Source organism: Xiphophorus couchianus, chromosome 7 (genome assembly GCF_001444195.1).
Source record: "Xiphophorus couchianus chromosome 7, X_couchianus-1.0, whole genome shotgun sequence".
NCBI lineage: Eukaryota > Metazoa > Chordata > Actinopteri > Cyprinodontiformes > Poeciliidae > Xiphophorus > Xiphophorus couchianus.
Window position 1 is genome coordinate 14,264,060 of NC_040234.1, and position 22,469 is coordinate 14,286,528.

The 22,469-nt window shown below is 37.9% G+C and overlaps 1 protein-coding gene and 1 long non-coding RNA gene across 3 annotated transcripts; one reads left to right on the plus strand and one right to left on the minus strand.

Moving 5' to 3' along the window:
• Positions 1-1,305: 1,305 nt before the first annotated feature.
• Positions 1,306-22,464, minus strand: mospd2 (motile sperm domain containing 2). 2 transcript variants are annotated; one of them, XM_028023966.1, is made up of 16 exons: positions 22,423-22,464; positions 22,063-22,272; positions 21,927-21,984; positions 21,380-21,535; positions 19,903-19,989; positions 18,775-18,929; positions 17,861-17,921; positions 17,671-17,709; positions 17,457-17,581; positions 15,933-16,106; positions 9,339-9,454; positions 4,135-4,228; positions 3,923-4,019; positions 3,245-3,365; positions 2,671-2,773; positions 1,711-1,863 (listed from the first exon to the last, which is right to left on the minus strand). In XM_028023966.1, exons 2-16 carry the CDS (start codon positions 22,093-22,095, stop codon positions 1,711-1,713), a joined length of 1,572 nt encoding a protein of 523 aa, XP_027879767.1. In that variant the 5' UTR covers positions 22,096-22,272; positions 22,423-22,464. The 2 variants fall into 2 exon arrangements, with proteins under 2 accessions (XP_027879768.1, XP_027879767.1); XM_028023967.1 differs by lacking the exon at positions 22,423-22,464 and having other exon boundaries at positions 1,306-1,863; positions 22,063-22,400.
• LOC114148587 (uncharacterized) lies at positions 2,780-3,537 on the plus strand. Its single transcript, XR_003596300.1, has 2 exons — positions 2,780-3,111; positions 3,218-3,537. It is a non-coding gene; the product is annotated as an uncharacterized LOC114148587 (long non-coding RNA).
• Positions 22,465-22,469: the final 5 nt, after the last annotated feature.

The following is a 22,469-nucleotide window of genomic DNA, read 5'->3' on the forward strand; positions in this document are numbered from 1 at the left end:
GACTGGATGGAGAACATCAATTTCAGCATAAATGTTTAATTGGTGCCACTGATTCTCAATTAGATTTTGACCTGGACTTTGCTTGGGGGATTGTTCAAATCACACTTTCATCTAAATCTTCTCCCCGTGGCCCCGCCTATGGGGTTCTGGTAGTTGTGCTGCTGAAAAGTGATCTTGTGAATCAGTCTTAGAACCTGTTTCCACATCCCTGTTAAACACATTCCCATATCATGATGAAGCCTCCACCGTGTTTCACAGTGGGGATAATCAGGGTGGAGTGCAGTGTGCAGTTTTTCTCTACACAAAGCGTGTCCCTTATGTTTGCAGTTACCCATAAATGGCTTATAGAAAACTGCAAATTCAAGTTGCTGTGATCAACCAGGGCTTTGCTCTCGTCTCTTTCCAAATTTTACAGCTTTACAGCTCCTATGGAGTTATCACTGGTCTCTTGCCTGCTTTGCAAACATTCTGCCCTCTTGCCCTTAATCAAACCAATTTAGGGAGGGGAGCAAAAGGGGTTAACTATAACTGCACACCACACTTTTCGGATTTTTATGACTGAAAAAGTTGAAAACCAAGTTGCATTTCTTCCCACTTCACAGTTATACAACTTCAAGTTGTTCAATTACATAAAATTCTAATAAATAAATTGATGTTTGTGGCTGTAAAAGGGGTCTGAATACTTTTTCAATGTACTGTAGCTGAAGCCTTCAAGAGTCAAACATTCAGTGGTATCCAACAAAAAAATAAAATGGAATTTTTTAACAATCAAAGCAGGATTAGCTTTCTCATGTTACACAAATCACTCCAAGTGGCAACCACCCACCGCAAACAAACGGCGGTTGTTGATTTCAGTCATCTCTCGGGTTTGCAAACATCTAATAACGAGCTCACTCCTCATACTCCGGCTCGCGTCCTGATTGCTCCGAGCTGGATCTTGTTACTGATATCAGCGCTTCCCACTAAGATACAAGTGGGTTGTGCCACGTCCTTGTGCTCTGCCAGTAATTGCTTTGGTATTTTTAGTTGAGTTTAGTGTTGGGGTAATTAAAATAAAATGAGGTGGTGGAGACGCAGTTCTCTCATGGGCTCCTGGGTCTGAGCGTGGAGAAGTTTAGTAAGGTCATTCGCTGCGATGTTTTCAATTACAAAGCTTCGTTTTAATGGGAGCTTATTAAAGAGAGGGAATAATTTTGCATAACTGGGCAACTTTAGTGGCTGAAATAGCTGGAGCTGAAGAATAAGGAGGGTATTTAAATGCCGTCTTGACATTCATAACAAAGACTTGACCAAAAATAAAAACAGTAAAGGTTGAATAAAAAGGGTTTATTTTATAATATGTTGGTTTAAATAAATTTTTTGTAGATTCACAAATTACAAAAAAAAGCTCTACATAATCCTTAATATGACTAATCTTTCCAACAAATTCTAATAAATGTTATTAATTTAAATTATGTTTTCATGATCAGCCACAACAGAATCTATCAATCCGTTACATTAACCTAGTAGGCAGCAGAACAATCTCTTAGCTCCACGTGGACCGACATGTCTCGATAGTCAGCTCTGCTACTCTTCAGGGCGGCAGCCAGTGGGACATGGGTGGGTTTAGCAGAGGACCAGCGTCCCATCAAGTGGTCAACTGTGGCGCGGCTGGAGCCGTCAGCGCCTCCTGGAGGGCTGACATACGCAGGTGGAGGGGCCGGCGGCAGGTCAGCTCGGTCGCTGAGCCGTACCCAGCAGGTAGAGACACAGCAGGTTCAGCGCTAGCAGGACCAGCACCAGCCCAGTGAGAACCTTCTGCACCCACAGACATGAGTTCATTTTCTGCTCCAGTCGAGAGTTGCAGGCCATCACTCGCATAAGCTGGTAAAAAAAAAAAAACAACCCATGAAACAGCTGGGGTTAGGGTGGGCTGCATATCACAAATTTATCAGCAAAAAATATTGCTTGCGTATGAGTCGTAATGCATTTGTGCTTTGTATGCAGGTGGTGTTTGTTTAAGGACGCAGAGGAAATTAAAGTGTTCTGCTGAAGTCATAAAGAGCCTGTGCTGCCATGCAACCAAGGGGTTTTACTGCCACCATATCAGCTGAGCCATGTCTGTTCTTTCAGGCAGGAAGTGTGCCGATAACAGGAAGTCTACAGCAAAGTCTCAGTTTAATCCAACTGAGCTCATGCTGAATTCAGAAAATTTGGCAGCATTTTTAAAACACTAAAGTTAAGGTTAAGGTAAAAATCAATATTATGTAGTGAATTAACCCTTATATTAATACCGATGATGCTAAAGTACGTGTCAAATGTCGATACAGTTTGTCTCAATAGTAACCAGAATTTTTCTTTTCCCCTTAACATAAATAATCGACTGCCTCTGTCAGGAAAGGCTAGAAAAATAAACATTCTAAATGATTATGATAAAATAGGCTGCAGGCATTTCGTTTGATCAAATTTGACTTACTTCTGGGATGAAACAAACAGCAGGCGTCATGCAACATTCGACTATACTTAGCATTAATAACTTTTGAGTCTTATCTGAATGAGCTGGAGCCCAAGTCTGCATGTGTCCTTAGTAAACTGCAACGGTAATGGCACCTATGCCTTTAACTTATGCCCAGTGATGCATGCGTAATGGCAAAGTGGTGACATTCTGAAAATCCTGGCATCAGAACTCACCGCCGTGCTTAACTCCTGCTGCCCATTGGTCGATGGCTCCCCCAGGCTGTCCCTATGAGGGACGGCTGCTGACTTAACACTGTCCAGAACATGACAACGCAATCTGCAAGAAGGTCAGAGTCCAATGAGCAGATGTGCAAAACCAGCTCCACTTGATCAAAAAGGTACTTAGAGATTGACATGAAAACATGTAAAATGTGTTGGATAAAAGTTTCTCTCGAGGATTTTCAGAGGCAAGAAATAAGAGCAGTAAGTAGAAATTTGGATTCAAATTAACTCTGATATATAGACTTAGTATGATTCATTCCTACTGAATTAGTCTACTCTGACATGCAAATACAGCTTAGTAAATTAGAAAGTTATGAAAAAGTTGATTTATTATAGGAATTCACAATGGATAAGGTCTTGCTGCTCATTTATGGATGGATGGAAAGCATACAAGTATTAACCGTTTTCATTTGCATGTTGATTTTTTTTCTTTTTCTTGATGCAAACTTGCAATTATGTAATTGTCCTTCACTCTGTCTACATCACATTTTATCAACAGGAGCAATAAAAGGAAACAGATACACACCGGTGCTCCATGATCTTGTTTTTTTGGACTTCCTTCCAGAACTGAGTGAGTTCCTGTGATCCAGCATTTTCCATTTCTGCAGCCATGATCAAAAATCTGTCTTGTGGAGAGGCCAGGGAACCTGCACAAAACCCATCAATAAAACCATTTAAGTCAACTGTTATGGTTGATTTCGTAAAAAGTGGTGAGAGTGGGTCTGGAATTCCATGATTTTTGCTGGTAATACAACTTTTAATAAACCAAAGATATCAACGAATTGTTCTGTGATATTAAATGTGAGAATTATCTAGAAAGTAATATAAATCAGTGGCAATAAAACTGACTTAAATTACCGTACTGTTTGAAAAGATTTTGTAAGGAAAAAAAAAAAAAAATCTCAAGACAACAGCATAAAAACCAAGGTAACAGCCAGGTTTGCTGATTCTCCTCAGATATGCTCAGCACATCAAACCTCAAACCGACGTGTCGGCGTTTGAAGGTTGCACTGTGGTTCAACTCTCTGTCAGCTACCTGACTGTTTTGTTTTGGGAGGGAGCGATTCTTTTATCTCACCTGAAATATGCATGTGGGGCAAAGAAAAAGTGATTGCCTGCACTTTGGGAAGGTAACGCAGAGCAGCGTTTGATTATTCTAAAGCTCAGCTGCTGCGGATAGCGTGCAGAGTGTTAAGTGCTGTACCTCCATGCAAGGACACCACTATGTCCACCGAGGCCCCTGGTTCACAGCTGCTGCTGCTGGGCTTCACTCGGTACTTCTCGGGCGCCGTGGTACGAACCTGCGCAAGCAGAGGCACGGGGCTCGTTAATTAGATGAAACGTTTTAATTCATTACCGAATGCGACAATGTGATGACTCCCTCATAACGCCAGAGTGAAATGATTTCACAATTACCTTAAAAGCCACCTGATTTTTGGTGACATTGCTCAGAATAATAAGGCATTTCTTCTCGTTCTCACCGGAACCAAAGCTGAGCTCCTCAGAAGGACTGAAGCAGAAAAGAGATGGGAAAAAAAAGGGGTTTAGTTACAGCAACTACAGCGCACACAAAAAAACCCCCCAAAAACATTTGAATCAAAACCAGAGGCTCATATCTTAGAAAATGTGGCAAAAATACAAAAAAATAAAAAGGATCGGTTTTCATTTGTTACTCCACACGCTTTGTTATTAAATCTTATTACATTCCGTTCTGGTGCATTTCTCGTTCCTTGGCGTCTGTGAGGACTAATTATCTGGGGATATGAAGCTTCTCCTGTTAACCACCATGCCTTCCCTAAGGGACAGTTTCTGTGGAAATGTGCTATAAAGAATGAAAATGGAATTTCTTTGTTTATATATTGGCTACAAACTATATTTTGCCTCACTGTGAAAGGAGGAAAAAAATAAACGGCTCCTGACTATTGATGTGTCATTCAATATTCAAGAAATAAAGATGTGAAGAAAAAAATTCTTGATCTTAAACTCAGTTGAATGAAAATGGTATTCATAGCACCCTCCATACTTATTGGCCCCATGGCTGAAGTGTTCAAAAAGCCATACAGACAATTTATCTTTTATTAGAGCAATCTACTGTAATTCAGCACTAAAAATTTTGTACCAAAGATTTCGGACCAAAGACTATCATACAAAAAAGAAAAACTTGAGCACAACCCATTTATTATACTTGGCCAAATAAAACAAGAGATTCGTTTAAAAATGGTTTATATTCTTTTCTTGTTAAGAAAAAAACTGAAGCAAGACATAAAATATTTAACCGTACCTAAAGTGTCATTCAACATATTCATCTTTTTTTCTTGCCAGAAACAAACTCAATGGTAAATTTGCGTTTTCACTGCAGAGTTTTTTCCACCACTCAAATTACAATACTGAATTTTTCAGTGTACAACTATACTACAGTGACAAAAATAATTAATTCGCCTTAAAGCTGTTTTTGTTTCACTAAAAAAATATGAAGATAATACAAAACAAGACTGCTGGGTATAAGTCCATGAGCTTTCTCTAGTGCTGCTCTTAGGTTATGAGTTGTTCAGCTGTTGTCCAGTTGAAATTAACAGGAAAAAAATAATAATTGTATGTTGGTTTTAAAAAATCTACCAACAAAATTAAGCTAAACATTAAAATAAACTACATAGTTGTTGCAACTTTCATGAAAAAAACAACAACAACAAAAACCACACACACACACACAAAAGTAAATGTTCCCATTTAAATTTCTGAATTTGTCCCAAAGGAGAGTTGATTAACAGATGGATACTTTTGTTTATTGGAGCAGAAAATCAAAATTTGGTATGAGATGAACTGTCAACAGAATAGAGCAACAAATTTTATGGCCAAGAGGAGAAAAAAACCCCCCAAAAACCCAGTGGCTTATAATTTAGGCTTGACGTTCTTTTTGCTTTCCTTGTGATGAGGAGAACCTAATTTGTCCTCCAATCAAGTTTACAGCAGTCCAATTTGCAGGGCATGTGATTAGACCGACTTGGCTTCAGTGCACAGTGAACACTGGCAACCTAAGCTTTGCAAACAAGAAAACCAGTATAATATTTAATATTTTATTTAAATGCAGCCTAGTTATGTTCCATGGCCTAAAACTGCCAAAAATAAAGCCTTTTTTCCCTCTCTTCTTAATGGCCTTGTGTATTCTTTTCTCCCTTCAAACAGCTGTAGAAACGCGCTCAGAGCGAGCCTAGGAACCTCTGGCAAACACAAGATCAAAGACCACTACTCTCTTCTGAAGCCCCCAGCCTTGAATTAAAAGCTAACAGAGCTCCGAAGTATAACTGCATTTAAGGCTCGGTTTAATCGGTTTATCTCTATAATTCACAGCTCAGAGGAGTCAGAAATCCTCACTTCAAAGCCGCCACACAGTGGAAACAGAATTCGGCTCACATTATTCTTGAAAATGACATTATATAGTGCGAGGTAAAAAAAAAAAAAAAATAGTTGTAGCAATTGAACAAACTGATCTGAATGTCAATGAATGTTGGATTCGGTAAATAATTGAAACAAAAGAAGTGCTGCAAAAATATTCAAATTCCTATGAAAATGTTCTTTTTTATGTCTTTGCTATATTACATGTTGGTGCAACACAAGTTGCCCATAATTGTGAAATGGTAGAGTGCTTTTATTAAAATATGTTTTTATTAAAACAAAAAAGATTGTTATTTTGAAATCGGAATAATTTTCTTCCACTTGACAATAACAAAAAGACGTATTAAAGTTTGTGGTTGTACAGTGAAAAATGCTTTAAAAGGTCAAAGAGTAAGCCTACTTCTGCAAGGCTTTTTATGAAGGACTATGTGCTGTGAAGGAAAAGAGGATCCTGGCTCCCCTGTTGAGTGGTAATTAATTGCTTGCCAGCGTTTCTCAGTAGAATGGGTTTCAGTGTTTGATTTACAACGCCAACTCATTTTTAATCAATGAAAGATCGACTGGAAACATCCTGGATTCCTGCTCACGTCTCACTAGATCAATCAGGGCAAAAAGGCAGAAAAACATCAATACTGACCTGAAGCGTCAAGTCGGTGTGTGAAAAACTAAACTTTTTGCCACCAAAAGAAGAAGAAAAAAAAAAGAAAGTAAAAAGTGTAAATATTTGTTTTGTGCAACTATTTTACTCCATCTATAAAGCACCAGTAAATCCATTTTATTATAAACATTTCCTTCAAGTAGTTTTAGAATGATAATATTTGGCTACTGGGAATTTGTTCTTCATATTTTGTGAGCAAAGAACAAAAAACATAAACTACTAAAATAACAATTAGCACCAGGGTAAAGAATAAAACAATCATATGGTAACTAAGATGGCCACCTTGGCTTCAGGTCTTACAAATGAGTTTTAAATCCAGCATAGAAGCACATTACAACACAACCCGATTACAGCTGGAGATAAGATCCAGATAGGTGCTATCGTGCCTAACCGTTAGTGCTGTTAGGTAAAAGCAAACTAATACGTTCTGCCCTATTTGTGCTGTAATGAAGCTGCAAGGACAAATTCTGCAGGGGCCAGAACAAACACACAGAAATAGGTTAAAACTCACAAAGGGATTGTGCAGTAATTGTGCGTTCAGCATGTATTGTTTCAGGTTTAGATTTAGCATGCGAGCCCGTATGTTCAGAGAATAATGAAGTCATCTTCTGAAGCATTTCTCAGAAGATGACTACAACACGGTCAGATTGGATAAATTAATATGTCCCGGTCTTATTTTTAAAATGTGGGCAGAGTTCAATCATACTTCCAACTGACTCACACAGTTAAAATCAACCTCACCAAAGCTATGCAGAAGTGTGGATGATTTTGTTCTTTTCTTTTATAAACAAAGCACTTCCCCTTTTGTTCTTTTTCACTCTCCAGTTCTTTCATACCTACTGCTACAATTACTGTTATATTCATCAACAATGAGCACAGTCATTTTCATTTGCGACCTTCATTTGGATAGGAACGGCGGAAAATTTCCATGACAGTTTTGATATTGTCATGCTCAAACGCAGAAGAGAAAATTGCCTTTGTGAGACTTCCTGCTTTTGTAGGTGTGATGAAAGCAGTTTGATGTGTCGATAGTTGTGCACATGGAGTCACGAGCAAAACTGGCTTTGCCGCAAATATAAATGGAACAGCCTTTCTATTTCATTTACATGTACAGCGGATATGAAAAGCGTAACCACGACTGTTGAAATATCAGGTCTTAGGGACTCAAAGGACAAGAACACCAGAGTAAATTATTTCAAAGCTTCTTTGTCTTTAATATAACATTTATCTGGTAAATACTGATACTGAAAAATCTAACAAATCTATTAGAAGCGAAGAAAATAAGTGTAGTAACTGGTTGCAAAAGTGTTCACATCCTTTACTAATATTTAAATTAACTATTCAATCAGTTTCAGCAATCAGAATATTTTATATCCACTGTATAGAAATATCGATTAAATATGCTGGATTGACCTGCTGGAAAACTAGCAGCAGCATATTTATATTCCCACATGGGTCCATAGCATGATGATTCAGAGTGACAGACAGCTACGCTCTCTGATCCATCAGTTTCTTGTCAGTCTGCATGACTTCACACTTTCTCCTAAAGGACTGTTTGTTAAAAGGAAGGGCAAAGACGGAAAGGACACAAGCTAAAAAAAGAAAAAAAAGGTTTTTCTTAGGTAAAGATCAGGTAAACTAATCTTGAAGTAAGCATCCAAGATACACTGTAGACTTTAGATTTTAGAAGTTGATCAAAATTACAATAGACTAACATTAAAACAATAAATATTCACCAAGAACTACGTTTAGTCCATCTTTAAAGATCCAAACTTAAGAGTAAAACAAGACGACTAAAAAAGCTGCAGTTCGTCCCATTTGGTCTGGGTTTTTATCCATTTAAAATATTTATAAACATCTACGGCACTCAACCATTAACCACCCTTGATAACTGATCACTCTTCCTTGAGAGAGGTTTGACTGACAGGTCATGTCTGCATGTTTGCAGCTAACAATAGTCACCCCACTGTTGCCATCTCTGTGACATTCTTGCTATAGTTAGCAACATTTCAAACAAACAAAAAAAAAATGGTATTGCCCAAAATTGGAATTGAAAGGTCAGGCTTTTTATAGATCGGTAATCGGCGGTCAGCCAGAAAACTGCAATTGTTGCACCCCTAGTGATTACGTATGGATTATATCCGCTGATCATAAAGAAAAGATTATATCCAATCAATCTACAGTTAAGATATTGTTTGTTTAAAATATTAAAAAGGAGTAGTTCTGGTTCTAGAGGCCTTACAAAAATATTCACACCACTGGATCCATGTTTTTTCATGCTACAACCACAAACTCAAGTGTATTTTCTATGTCCTCCCAACTCCCAAGGAATAACCCTGTATTTAGTTGAACTCATCTCCCAGTAAACCCTGACCAGTTCCCTCACATCCCTCCTGAGAAAAAGCCATGATGCTGCCTCCTTCACGTTTCAAGGTGGGGAGGACATCTGCAAGTTTATGTGCTCTCTTAGTTTCCCATGCTATGTATCCTATGGGAGACTAATAAATTATCTTATAAATAATATACACAGTCGTCACAACAGAAAGTGAGAAGATAAAGCGGGGCCTACCTAACATCTAGCAGAAGACCTTTGAAGGTGGTGAGTGGCTTCCTGACTCCTTTCACTCTCACGTTTGTGTCTCTTTCACCATCCTCTGACCTCAAGCTTTCTTCTAGAAAATTCACCTGAAATGGAAAAGACCACATAATTAGAAAACACACAAAAGACATACTGTAGAATGTAATCATCGAAACCTCGCCTAGCACCCCTTCTCAAATGAAATGTTTGACCTTTGACCTCCATGTAGGTCGCTATGAGTTAGTACAAGAAATCACAGTCAACTTTAATTAATAAGCTACTCTGTTTAAAAAAAAAAATGATGAAATGTCGTTACCAGAATGAAATACTAATAGAGGAATTTTATTTTTATTTTATGGATGCACTCTCAGTCCGAGTCCTGAACTTTGCTCCTGGCAGCATCCAGAGGGAATGGAAAAATAAAACCAAGCATATCCATGAAAATAAGGAACCAGTGTGACTCCGCAATCTCATGACTTTTGACATAAAAAAAAAAAAACATCCTCATGAACCAAAGTAAGTCATTTGGGATAGAGTCATGAGATACCTCACATGGGGGAGCAGCAAAAGGCTCCTGAACTTTGACCCAAATCCTTCCCAGTCAGAGCACAGACCACACAAAGGCTGACTGGACAGACAGACATGTTACATGACTGGCTAAGCCTTTAAATATATGGATGCTTGAGCCACAAAGAATGTACGGTTGATGGGACGGTGAAAACATCAGGAGACGGTAAATGAGAGTAAAGGAAGAGGCCAGTTGAGGGAAATACGTGAGCAAACACTGCTGACTCAAAGGGGAACTGTGTATTCCCAGTTCATAAGCTACAAAATGTGCAAGGTTGTGTCTCCCTTTCATGCAACTTAATCAAAAAAAAAAGAAGACGTCAAGAGATTGTCAGCTTCCAGTTTGATTATTTATTGAATTTCAAGAGAAAACTCAACACAATTATGTCAGAATCAAATATAAAGTGATTTGAAATGTATAACAACTTCAAATTAGAGGGAAAAGTAAATGCTTAAAGTAGATTGCACCTTATTACAGATACTGGAATTAAAAGTACAATGTAGTGATGAGAACAATCATTGGCCCCATTTCTGACTCCCATAATACAATTTCAAAAATCCATTATAGATTAATAGGGAACAAAAATAGAGGGGAATCTAATATGAGAAACAAATTAAGAGGCTATAGCAGAATGAATAAATTAAAGATCACTATAAAAGAAAGACATTTAAAATGCTACTTCCATACATTGCACAATATATGAAATGCAAAGACAACTGACTTGTATTTGAAATGCACATGGTCAAATATCCTTCTTTGTGCAATACAAATTAAGGCACACAGCAACATTGTCAATACTGCTAAAAACTTTCAAGTTTCAGACTTGGCTAGAGATAATATCTGATTGTAAGGCACACAAGGCTTACATTAAAAAGCAGCTTCAAATGGCAGGTTTGATTAAGGATTAAGTGCTAGGGGTTAATAAGTTGGTCTACTGTAATATAACAGTAATTATCTTAGTAGTTATTAATCGGGAGGTTAGATGAGACAAATAATGTGAAATATTTATGGACATCCGGGAGTGTGCTGACCTTTTATAAAAGCTAATTAAACGTACGTCTCGCTTACATCAGCATTTCAAAGGCGTGCAAAAAGAAAAAAAAAAAAAACAAGAAAAAACCCCCCAAAAAACAGCCTATTAAAAAGGCATCATCCGATAATCACAAAGACGCAAATTTGTTGGGGCCAAATTGTAAATGTGAGGTCCATGATGGGCGAAGGATTGGGCTTGTGTAGGAGTGGTGGTGGCAACTTCGGGTCGACATTAGCGGGAGGCGTACTCATGTCAAATGAGTACAACCTGCCTCTCCAGTCTGCAGAGATCTTCCACACATTGAGCTTCTGCTGTGGTTGTGATCCTAAAGCGCTTTACCACAGCCACCCCTTGTTTCCGCAACCAGAAAGGAAAACAAAACAAAAAGAAAGACAGAAAATTAGCTTAAAGAAGCCATTAAGCTATCAGCTCAGTGCTTCTGGACCTCAGAGGACCTCAGGGGGCAGACCGATAGTTGATGTGGGGAAAGTAGAGGAGTGACTGAAAGAGACTTTTATTTATTTAGGCAAGATGGATTAGAAGGAAAAGAATTAAATGCTGTGCGGAATGTGCCAAGACGAGCTCAAAGCGCCAATAGCCTGTTGTAGCAATACAGAACCACATGTTAAGTCACATTTACGGCAACACATACAAACAACAACAATAAAAAGCCAACACTTTACATTAACACTTTTATGCTAAAAAAGACCAACTAAAACCCTGACCTGTCTGTCAGCATGAAATCTTTAATTTCACCCTTTTCCTTTAACTGGTCATCCTTGTTTTAAATACTTATATCATTTATAAAATATGGGTTTAGGTATGACCCTATAAAGTACCAGAGTAATGCAGCGCGTTGCCAACTGCTGGTCAGTTGACTGAAAGAGGCTTCTACACTTTTCTCTTGTTTTTCCTGCCTGTCTGGAAATACTCTCAGTACTGAAAAAACGCACAGAATCCTGCTGTGGAAACTAAAGAGGAGACTTCTCCGCTATTGGAGGTAAAGCTGTTTTAAAGCTACAGTTGCAAGTAATGAACAGCACATATGTTCTAAATGAGTAGATACATTAATTAACAAGCTATTATTAGCTTGCTTTATTTCTATTCAGCGCAAGGACAAAATGCATATGATTCTCCAGAATAAAAAAAACTGAAAACTTTGACTAAATGCCGCTAAATAGGAATTACTAGATAATACTACAGCTATGAATGAGGACGCTTTCCACCAAGAGGAGGTTGTTAATAACTGGGTGGCTGTAATTTGGTGATGGAAGCAGCTCAGACTACTACGGTAAATGGTTCCAGTTTTCAGACAAGCTGCTCAGTGACTTTTCACCCTGAATATTCAGGGAACGTTTATTAGATCATCTGACAGCCTTATTTATAGCCTTCCTTCTGACATGCACTCGGGAATGATTATTTTGTTTCTGAGGAGTTTCCTAAAAGTGATTGTGTAACTATATTTTGACAAGCTAGCGAGAAAAACATCTTCCTCTTCCTGGCCTGGTTGACTGATGCGTAGAGGGCTATTGTGATTTTACATAAAATAATTAGCTCAAAATATCCTTTTGCCAACTTGTACTCCTATTGTGTATCCATGTACTTAACAGTTGCATGTTGGTTTCTGTCTCTCGGTAGTCTGATAATTCTGATAAATTATGGAAATAAATGGCCAAAAATAAATCTCATACAATTTCATTATACTGTGTGCATTCTTTTTCAAAAGTTTTCCATCCCATTTTCTTTAAATGTGGTTTTGATCCCTGTTTGTATCAGTCAATTTATGAAAAGTTAAAGATTAACTCCAAGCAATCTCCTGCTGGTAGAAATTACCAGTCAAATAACTCGGTTGTCAAATCAAACATAAAAAGTACAAAATGAGAAACAAATGGGTTTCATAATCCATGTGAAACGTCTCGCGGGAGACAGCGACTTTCTGGACCAAAAAGTCATCAAACAATACTGTAAAAGTACAAAACAGCACTGATGACTCAAATAAAATAAAAATATATATATATTTAAAGACAGCAATGTAACTTTTAAGAACAAATAGGATTTTTTCCCCTACAAAGAACACAGGCTGAGGCTCAAACCTCAGCCTGTAGATTACACCTAGGATAACAAGTAATTGATGTGACTTGTTTTAAAAGTCTTAATCTCTTGTGAATAATCAGCGTGGCAGCTTTTTAACAATTGGTTCATTGTTTGTTCAGTAAAACTTTGTGGGTGTAGCTCTGGCTACCATGGTTTGTCTCATGTAGACTGCAGCTCAACCTGCTGTTTGTCCACATATTTGTGGACATATTACAAAGCCTGCCTCTCTCTTTGTAATTTGAATCCTATATGAAGCTGAATATAGCAGTCAAAAACTTACAGAAAAATGAAAAAAGTATAAGTTTAATCTGTTTCAATTACTACAATGTATATACAACATTGTAGTACTCACTTGTGTGTTGCAATTCCAGATTTTTCCAGACTTGATTTTCCAGAGTTCCTTGCAATTTTAGCCAATTTGTAAAGTATAAATACCTTCCATATGAGTTTATGGAAAATGTCCCTAAAGACATACACATAGATAGATGCATAGTAAAAATGGATGGATAAAATGATAATTAGAAAGAGGAATGATAAACAATAAGCAGAGTGATGGACGGACAAATGGATGGTTGGATAAAAGATCACTAGAGAAAAATACGGACTGATGCACGAAGACAAATCTTAAGAGAGTGACGGAGAAAAAGAGAAAAAGTCTGGAAACAAAATATTTTTTTTCCTATACTCCCATAATACTTGTTCCACACTAATCCAAAATTGGAAAAATTGGAATCATATTCCAGAGTTTTACAATTGCGCAGAGACCCTGTAAATGTGTCCACCTTAACGGTATCTCATTTATTACTTTACGGCTGGCTTTCATAAAGCATCTTTTAGGACAAAAACGAGAAAGGAAGAGTAAAAATATCATGGCAGGAGATCTGGGTAATCCTGATGGGGAGTCAGAAGAGAATCTGTGCCATACATGACACGAGCTGCAGGCTGTCTACATCCAGGGTGCAGCACTAAAAAACCATACTGAGAGGAAGGCGACAGCAGCTTTAACATTTCCAGGGTGCAAGCCGTCTCAGTGATAGCGCTTCATGATGCAGGGAGGAGGAATCTTGTGACAGCATGGAAGAGCTTAAGTAACAGACCCTCTGTGGACACCATGAGGAACTGAAGAGCAGCAGCGTGCCTGTGAAGGCTTAGCTGGATTTAATGCAAGCCAAAAAAAATCCTCTAAAGAACAAACTCAATAGACACCATGAAAAACAGCTTAATGATAATCACATAGCCGGCCTGATTACACTCTGAAATCTGGAGGTCCTGACTAAAAACACGACATGGGGAGTTTAAAATGTGCAATGTCACAACCTGGTCACCTCTGTCTGAAATTAGTCAATCTAAAAAATAAAGCTGGGTGCTGCTAAATGTGTCAGAGTCAAATAATCACACTTAGTTCTCAATCATATAATACACTGTCTGGCCCCAAAAAAAGTCGCCACTAAAAAATGGTCACACTCTAATATTTTGTTGGACTGCCTTTAGCTTTGATTACAGCCCACATTCGCTGTGGCATTGTTTCAATAAGCTTCTGCAGTGTCACAAGATTTATTTCCATCCAGTGTTGCATTAATCTTTCACCAAGATCTTGTATTGATGATGGGAGAGTCTGACCACTGCGCAAAGCCTTCTCCAGCACATCCCAAAGATTCTCAATGGGATTAAGGTCTGGACTCTGTGGTGGCCAATCCATGTGTGAAAAAGATGTCTCATGCTCCCTGAACCACTCTTTCACAATGTGAGCCCCATGAATCCTGGCATTGTCATCTTGGAATATGCCCGTTCCATTTGGGAAGACAAAATCCATTGATGGAATAACCTGGTCATTCAGTATATTCAGGTAGTCAGCTGACCTCATTCTTTGGGCACACAATGTTGCTGAACCTAGACCTGACCAACTGCAGCAACCCCAGATCATAGCACTGCCCCCACAGGCTTGTACAGTAGGCACTAGGCATGATGGGTGCATCACTTCACCTGCCTCTCTTCTTACCCTGATGCGCCCATCACTCTGGAACAGGGTAAATCTGGACTCATCAGACCACATGACCCTCTTCCATTCCTCCAGAGTCCAATCTTTATGCTCCCTAGCAAACTGAAGCCTTTTTTTCTGGTTAGCCTTACTGATTAGAGGTTTTCTTACGGCTACACAGCTGTTCAATCCCAACCCCTTGAGTTCCCTTCGCATTGTGCGTGTGGAAATGCTTTTGCGTTCACAATTAAACATACTCCTGAGTTCTGCTGTTGTTTTTCTTCGATTTGATTTGACCAAACGTTTAAGTAATCGCCGATCACGATCATTCAGGATTTTTTTCCGACCACATTTCTTCCTGGAAGACGATGGTTCCCCACCATCCTTCCAGTTTTTAATGATGCGTTGGACAGTTCTTAACCCAATTCTAGTAGTTTCTGCAATCTCCTTAGATGTTTTCTCTGCTTGATGCATGCCAATGATTTGACCCTTCTTAAACAGACTAACGTCTTTTCCACGACCACAGGATATGTCTTTTGCCATGGTTGTTTAAGAAATGAGGAGTTACTCATTGCATCAGCTGGGGTTAAATAACTTGTTGCCAGCTGAAAGATAATCGCCTATGCAGTACTTATCCAATAGGAGGCTTGTACCCATTTGCTTAGTTAAATCCAGGTGGCGACTTTTTTTTTGGCCAGGCAGTGTACAATACAACTCTGACTCATCCAAAATCAAATTCATACTTGCAATGAGGTCCAAAGCATAACTCTAGAAAACACATGAGTCTCATATACTTATGCAATTATAATTTTGCAAGAAACTAAAAGAATTTCTTTTTATCATCAATAAATCTTTTTATTTTTCATAGCAAAAATAAAAAGATTTACTTGATGTATTCACAAAACAATTTACCTTTTTAGGCTTTGCCACGATCTCGGAGTTGAAGCTGGACTCGAGGGTGTCTCTGCTCTCCATTTCACCCTCTTTGCTCTCGGCGTCATCATCGCTGGCCATCGGCCCGTTCTCACACAGCGGGGTTTGGAAGTCATCGTCTGGAAGAGGCGGGTATGTGTACTTGAACTGGTCCTGGAAGAAACGGGGCACATCATTTTGCTTACTGCAAATCTGGCATGTAAAGTGCAACTGATGGATTCTAATTTATAATTATGATATATTATTTCTAATTAAAACAGAAAGTTATTAACTTTAAACGTGTCAGACAAAAGAAATTGCAAAGGGAAGGTTTATGATGTAATGAGGTTAATAGATTCACAAAAACTACATGACCCATAATTTTGTCATTTTTACAAGAGAAAAATATACACTTCATCAGTTTTTAGAAATTTCTAAAATATTTCAACATCATATCAAAACATACAGAACCCCGCATAATTAGTCGTAGTTATTGAATTTTTTGTACTTTTTGTCACATTAAGACCACAAACCTACATGTCTTTTTGTGTGATTGCATACATCAGAGCAACATGAAGCAGGACATAACTGGAAAATTAAAGAAAAGAGCTTCATGGTTTTCCAAGAGTGTCCATGGACAAAAATATGCCATGCAGTTGTATTTTAATTATATGTCATTTAATCTCAGTATAAAAGCAGCTGTTCTGTGAAAAACCTCAGAGGTTTGTTAGAAAACATCAGAGAACAATTAGCAATATGAAAACTAAGGAGCACAGCAGACAAGTCAGACGTAGAAATTATTCAATCGAGCTAAATAACTCGGTTGTCAAATCAAGCATAAAAAGTACAAAATGAGAAACAAACGGATTTCATAATCCATGTGAAACGTCCAGCGAGACGTTTCACATGGAAATGTCAGGGAGAGAGTTGAGGAAGTTCAAAGCAGAGTTGGATTACAAAACAATACTCCAAGCACTGAACAGCTCACTGAACACTGTTCAATCCATCATCCAAAAGCGAAAAGGACGATGCACATCTGCCAACCCAACGACAGGTAGAAAACAAGCTAACCTGGCAGGACAGGCAGGTTATTATTGTTAATCAGAAAAGCAGCAAACCAGAACAACCAAAACATACAGCCAAAGATGCAACAGAGTGTTTAGAAAGCACATTATTGAGCTAAAATGGCCTAGTCAAAGGTCAAACCAAAATCCAATTGAATATCTGTAGAACAAGTTAGAAACTTGTCCTTTTATTGCCAATGGAGAATTGGCAAAAAGAATTTCAGTGTCTAGATGTGCAGCAGTAATTTCAGTGAAAGATTCTACAGGATATAAATTTGACAGATATTAGTAAAAAATTTAAAATCCTTGTCTCATTCTCTGTCCACATCCCACTAAAATACATTAAGGTTTGTTATTGTGATACATTTAAAAATGTGAAAAGGTTTAAGTAAGAATACTTTTGAAAGGCTAATTAATAGTCATTTGATATAATGGAGTGAAGAAAAACACAGGAGCATACCGATCCACCCAGGTGAGGCGGCAGGTACTCTGCACCAATATATGTGTGAACCTCAGCTTTGCTTGCAAACTTCAGCTTTGCGATGGCTTCTGGACCCAACCAGGACTTCACAATCTTCCATGCAGCTGTAACCAGGATATACGTTTAAAAATCATGTTTTTAATGAAGTCACAGTGCAGCAAAAATCATCAGAGTCAAGTAGACCCTTTCTCACCGTTCATGATCCAAGGCATTTCCACTATGATCATTTTAGCTGAAAAGAAAAAGACAAAGTTCCTTGATAAAACTACTGTGTTCTTTTTGCATATTTGACTTAAAAGCAGCTGCAAAGATCACAAGCAATCCGTAATTGAAAGATAATATCTTTGGTATATCAGAATATCTTTTAGTGTTATGTTACTTACATAAAAACTTTGGATAGTATACTTTGAAGCAATTGATGACATACTTTACAAAGTCCATGTCCTAAAACAAAGAAAAATAATTATAAATTAGGAGATTCACAAAGGAAACAACCTCAAAAGTATAAAGTAGCACATAAAAATATGCGGAAGAAAACGATTTTGACAGGAGGATGTTTGTTCTCATTTGATCGCCTCTAGATCTGAAGTTACCCACTAAGGTTTAAATAAAAATTTATTGCAAGTCTGTTTGAACAATTTTCAACACTTTTCAACATTGACAAAAAAAAAAAAAGAAATCTTGGGTCTCTGCTGTTTATTGAACTATATTAAAACTATTTTCAAGATTTCTTCTGCAGCTTGACAAGTTTCATATGGTGGTTCTTCTTCTACTGTCTATGCTAACTGAGTTGATCAAACTGACTGTCCGAAAGGCCAACAGGAAGGATCTTAAGGCCTTGGCGAGGCTCCATAATAGGCTAGAATACTCACTCTTTTGCAGTGGACTCACTCCTAAGCCCTAATTAGATCACACTGACTGGATCTAGCGCAGGTCATCGTGGGCTTCAAAAGAACCCCACCTCATGTCTTTCTCATCTGTTCTTCTAAACAAATAATTGTATGTCATGTCTCTATAGTTGCTTGTGTTGGGTAATGACAAATTTAACAGTCCTTTCTCCAGCAGAGCGTCACTGACTGAGAGAAAGTAAGTGAAAGGATTAGACAGTCAACTCGAATTGACCATCAGGATTTAAAGGCTACTTTAATCTTCAACGTGTTAAAAACCACTGAAGAGCTTGCCGTCTTGCTACATCCTCTCACAAATGCCAAGAGATATAACCATATGAGATGCTCTTTTTCATGACAAAACTCCAGCTGAGCTGAAAAACAATAAAAACACAACAGGCTGGACTTACAATATTGCTAAAGCCAGACTCCGTCATATCAAACACTACGGTGAGAGGCATCCCGGGCTCCTTCTTTGCATACTGCTCCAGCCAGAAGGCGACGTACTTCTTCTTGTCCACGACTGTTTTTGCATCCTTGATGTGCAGCTTCACCTTAAACCAGACTGTGTGCAAAGAACAGGATCTGTTTTATTTCTTAAAACAAGTCAGAAATGCTCAAATACCTCTTTCATGACAACATAATGGCTGAGCCATCAGTGCACTAGGCATGTGTTGGCAACCAAGATTTTAAAAAGCTACAGTCTATAGATGTTTCCACCACCGCGTGCCTTGATTTAAATTCCATTTCATGATATGCAAGAGGAAATGATACAGAGACCAAATTTTTTTCTTAACTGCATGCAGCACACAGCTAAGTAATTTTGTAATTTTGAGTAATTTATTTGATTTGGTACAGGAATGAACATTTCTGTAAATGCGCCAGAATTAGCCAAAAGGCTATTTTTCATCTATTGTTTCTGGACAACAAACCACCTGTTGCTGTGCAATGGTGGTTAGAGGTGGTTAAAAGTAACATGCTATCATTTTCCTTTACTTACAACAAAGACAAGGTTAGATGTTTGAAAGTGTTCTAAAAGTAAAATATTGACAGGAATGGGATTGAAACTAAAGTAGCACCACCTGTCACTCTCAATAATGTAACACTAAGGCATTAGTGTTACCTTATTGAGTGTTATTGAGGAGCACTAATATAACATGAAACAAAATTCTTAGTAATAAAAATGTTTATGTAAAAACTACTATTAAATTTATTCCAGCTTTTTGCTTAAGCCAAAATAACTAAAAAAAAAAAGAGATAACTAAGTCTTAAGTGTAAATATGTTGGAATATTTTATCTGTAACAGGAGTAATTGTTGCTCTTCTATTTAAAATGAAATCAATTAGATATTGATTTTTTTGTGTTTAAAATAATAATAAAATATAATATAAAATTATGGCATAAATAAACAGCTTTTGTGCAAAGGTATTTATGTGCCATAGCATAAATATCATGGGACTTCTACTCAAAAAATACAATGGGAAAATTCATATCATTCCAGTGTGTGTGAGTAAGGATGTATTAGAACGTGTGCATACAGAGTTTGTTGCCTTCTCTGTCGTAGCCATGGAGGAAGATGGCACCGCTCTCAAACATCCACCTGGGAATGGTGCTCTCACTCACGTCTACAATGAAGAAAAACAAATTACTTAGGATGGGGCAATCATCAGACAGAGATACATGCAACATGACAAGCAAACAGTAGAGGCAGTCCGGATGGTGTTGGTTCCCCAAAAATTCAGATTTAGAGGCATTCGGTGTTACATTTGGCACATCCTTTACATTTGGATGTGCCAAATGTAAAGGAAATTTAAATTAAAAAAAATGCTCCCCAGACTCCTCGCAACATCCCGGAGACATAAAGCCACACATTTATTAGCTCTTTTTAAAAGTTGAAGCTAAGAACTAACAGCATGTCGACTGAGTCCTACATCCACATCCCAGTGGCCTGAGGCACTAATGACTCAAATAAATCACATTTCCTAAAACAACTCGGAGAAAAATAGAATTTGCTGGATTAAAAGGCCAGCAAACAACAAGTCTTTCAAATTTCTCAGGGGAAACAGAGCGCATTGTTCTCTGTGGTAACTTATGCATGGAGATATGGCTGTTTAACACACAAAGAGACTCTGTTTTTCTGAGATAAGCACAAGGGCAACCACAGATTTGTGTTAGGAGCTTGCAACACATATGCCAATGTCAACATTTCTACTTTGAGCAAAGCTGGATGTTGAACTTCAGTACGTTTGAGCGCTAGCATGAATGCTGTCTACCACAACCTGCCTTTACTGTTCCTTTTCTCCTTTATTTAATTTCCTCTAGAGTGTCTATATTTATACTTTATGCCAGTAAGCTGTGAGTTATTGAATGAAATGTCAGATTTCTTGCTTTTGCACACAATCTTGGCCAGTGAAGCTGATTCAGCTGAGACTTTCTGGGAGCATTATTAATTTCAGATGTGTAATGCTAAATTTATCATCTCCAGATTTGGGTCCAGTTTCCTTTTAGAAAAAAAATTTCATAGTGCTCAAAAGTGGGTTACTTAGAACAAAGAACTTTTACATTGCTCAAACTTTAAACATTATATAAGTGCCAGAAACAAACTTTGCTCCATTTCAATATAAAACTAAAAAGTGAGTTTGAGATTTCTGGTTTAAGCGCCAAGCAAAAAGTTTGGCATTATAACATCAGCTGTTTAGTTTATTGGTACAGATAGGAGGTGAAAATAGGCAAAAAATGAAATTATCCAATGGCAAAATAGAAAGACTTTGAAGTCAAGTAAATTTCTTTTTACTTTTTAATTAGTTTTTTGTAAGAGACATGTTAAAACAAAGGATGTAAGTTACCACTAAATTTAAGCTTTTAGAATTAAGTTGCAGTTTTAAATTTTAAAGTACCTGCATAATTGATCTGTGTACCATTTCAACAGCATTGCAATGCCCATTAAAACAAAAAATATGTTTCTTTTGACATAAAACTCTTTTGACGATTAAAACAGTTATTCCAGCTTCTTACCATTTATCCCAAACTCTTTTCTCCATAGTAGACTTTCATCTATCATCTTCAAGGTGTCATCAACAACATACATTCTCCATGTGAGGTAGGCTTCCACCAGAGCATCCTCCTGCTCAATCCTCTCCACATCCCTGGGGTCATACTTATCTGTTGAGTCTACAAACACAGCACAAGTACTCGATCACATGACGTTCAAGCAGGTCAGGCAGCAGGTTTCACTTTCAAAAACTCACTGACTTTAACTGTTTTAAAACTTTAATTGTTGATTGGAGTCCATAATAAACCATATTAAAGTCCCACGGGAGGTCAGAAATGTCGTATGTCTGGGGTGTACAGAACTGGGCTCCAATTAGAATTTAACAACTTTGTTAAATTCTAACTGCAGCCCTTCACGTCCTTGTTGAAGCTTAGCTGAGCAAATAAGCACAAATACGAATAAGTATGCAAAACAAAAGTAACAATGTAATAGATCCAAAAAAATCGTCTAAAGGAAAATTAATATCCAGTGAGTGAGTTAATATCCACTTATCCACAATAACCGTGTTACCTTTGAGTAACTCGTTCTTGAATCTCTGCCTGATCTCCACTATTTTCTTCTCAAGGTCCTGTCAAAACAGAGTTTGTTCGGGTTAGATTCAGGTTTGGCTGTTGCGGAATAAACGGTTCTAACGGTCATCAACTACCTGGTCTCCTTGCTGCGGTTCAAGCTCTGCCATATTCAGCTGTCCCTCCGCGGCTCTGTGGTAGTTCCGCGTTGTTGGGGTTTTTTTTGTTGTTGTTGTTCAGGCTGCTAAGTTAGCAAACTAGCTGCTCTGAAGAATCACTGCTTAAAGTGTGAAGCTGGGATCCGGACGGTGCCATTTTGGCTCCAATTGTGGCCACGCCTCCGAGGGCTGTTTTATTTATGCGTGCGGAAGAGAGTTAGAATGGAAAATTGTCTTCACGCTGACATTACAAAGATTTCCTATAAAAGATGAAGCATAGCTAGACATTCAATCATATAGTCGCAAATTCTGTTTTATCGTGTGTTTACAGAAGCTTACCCACAATGCACTTGAATTGACAGGAAGTTTAGTTCCACCGAGGGGGG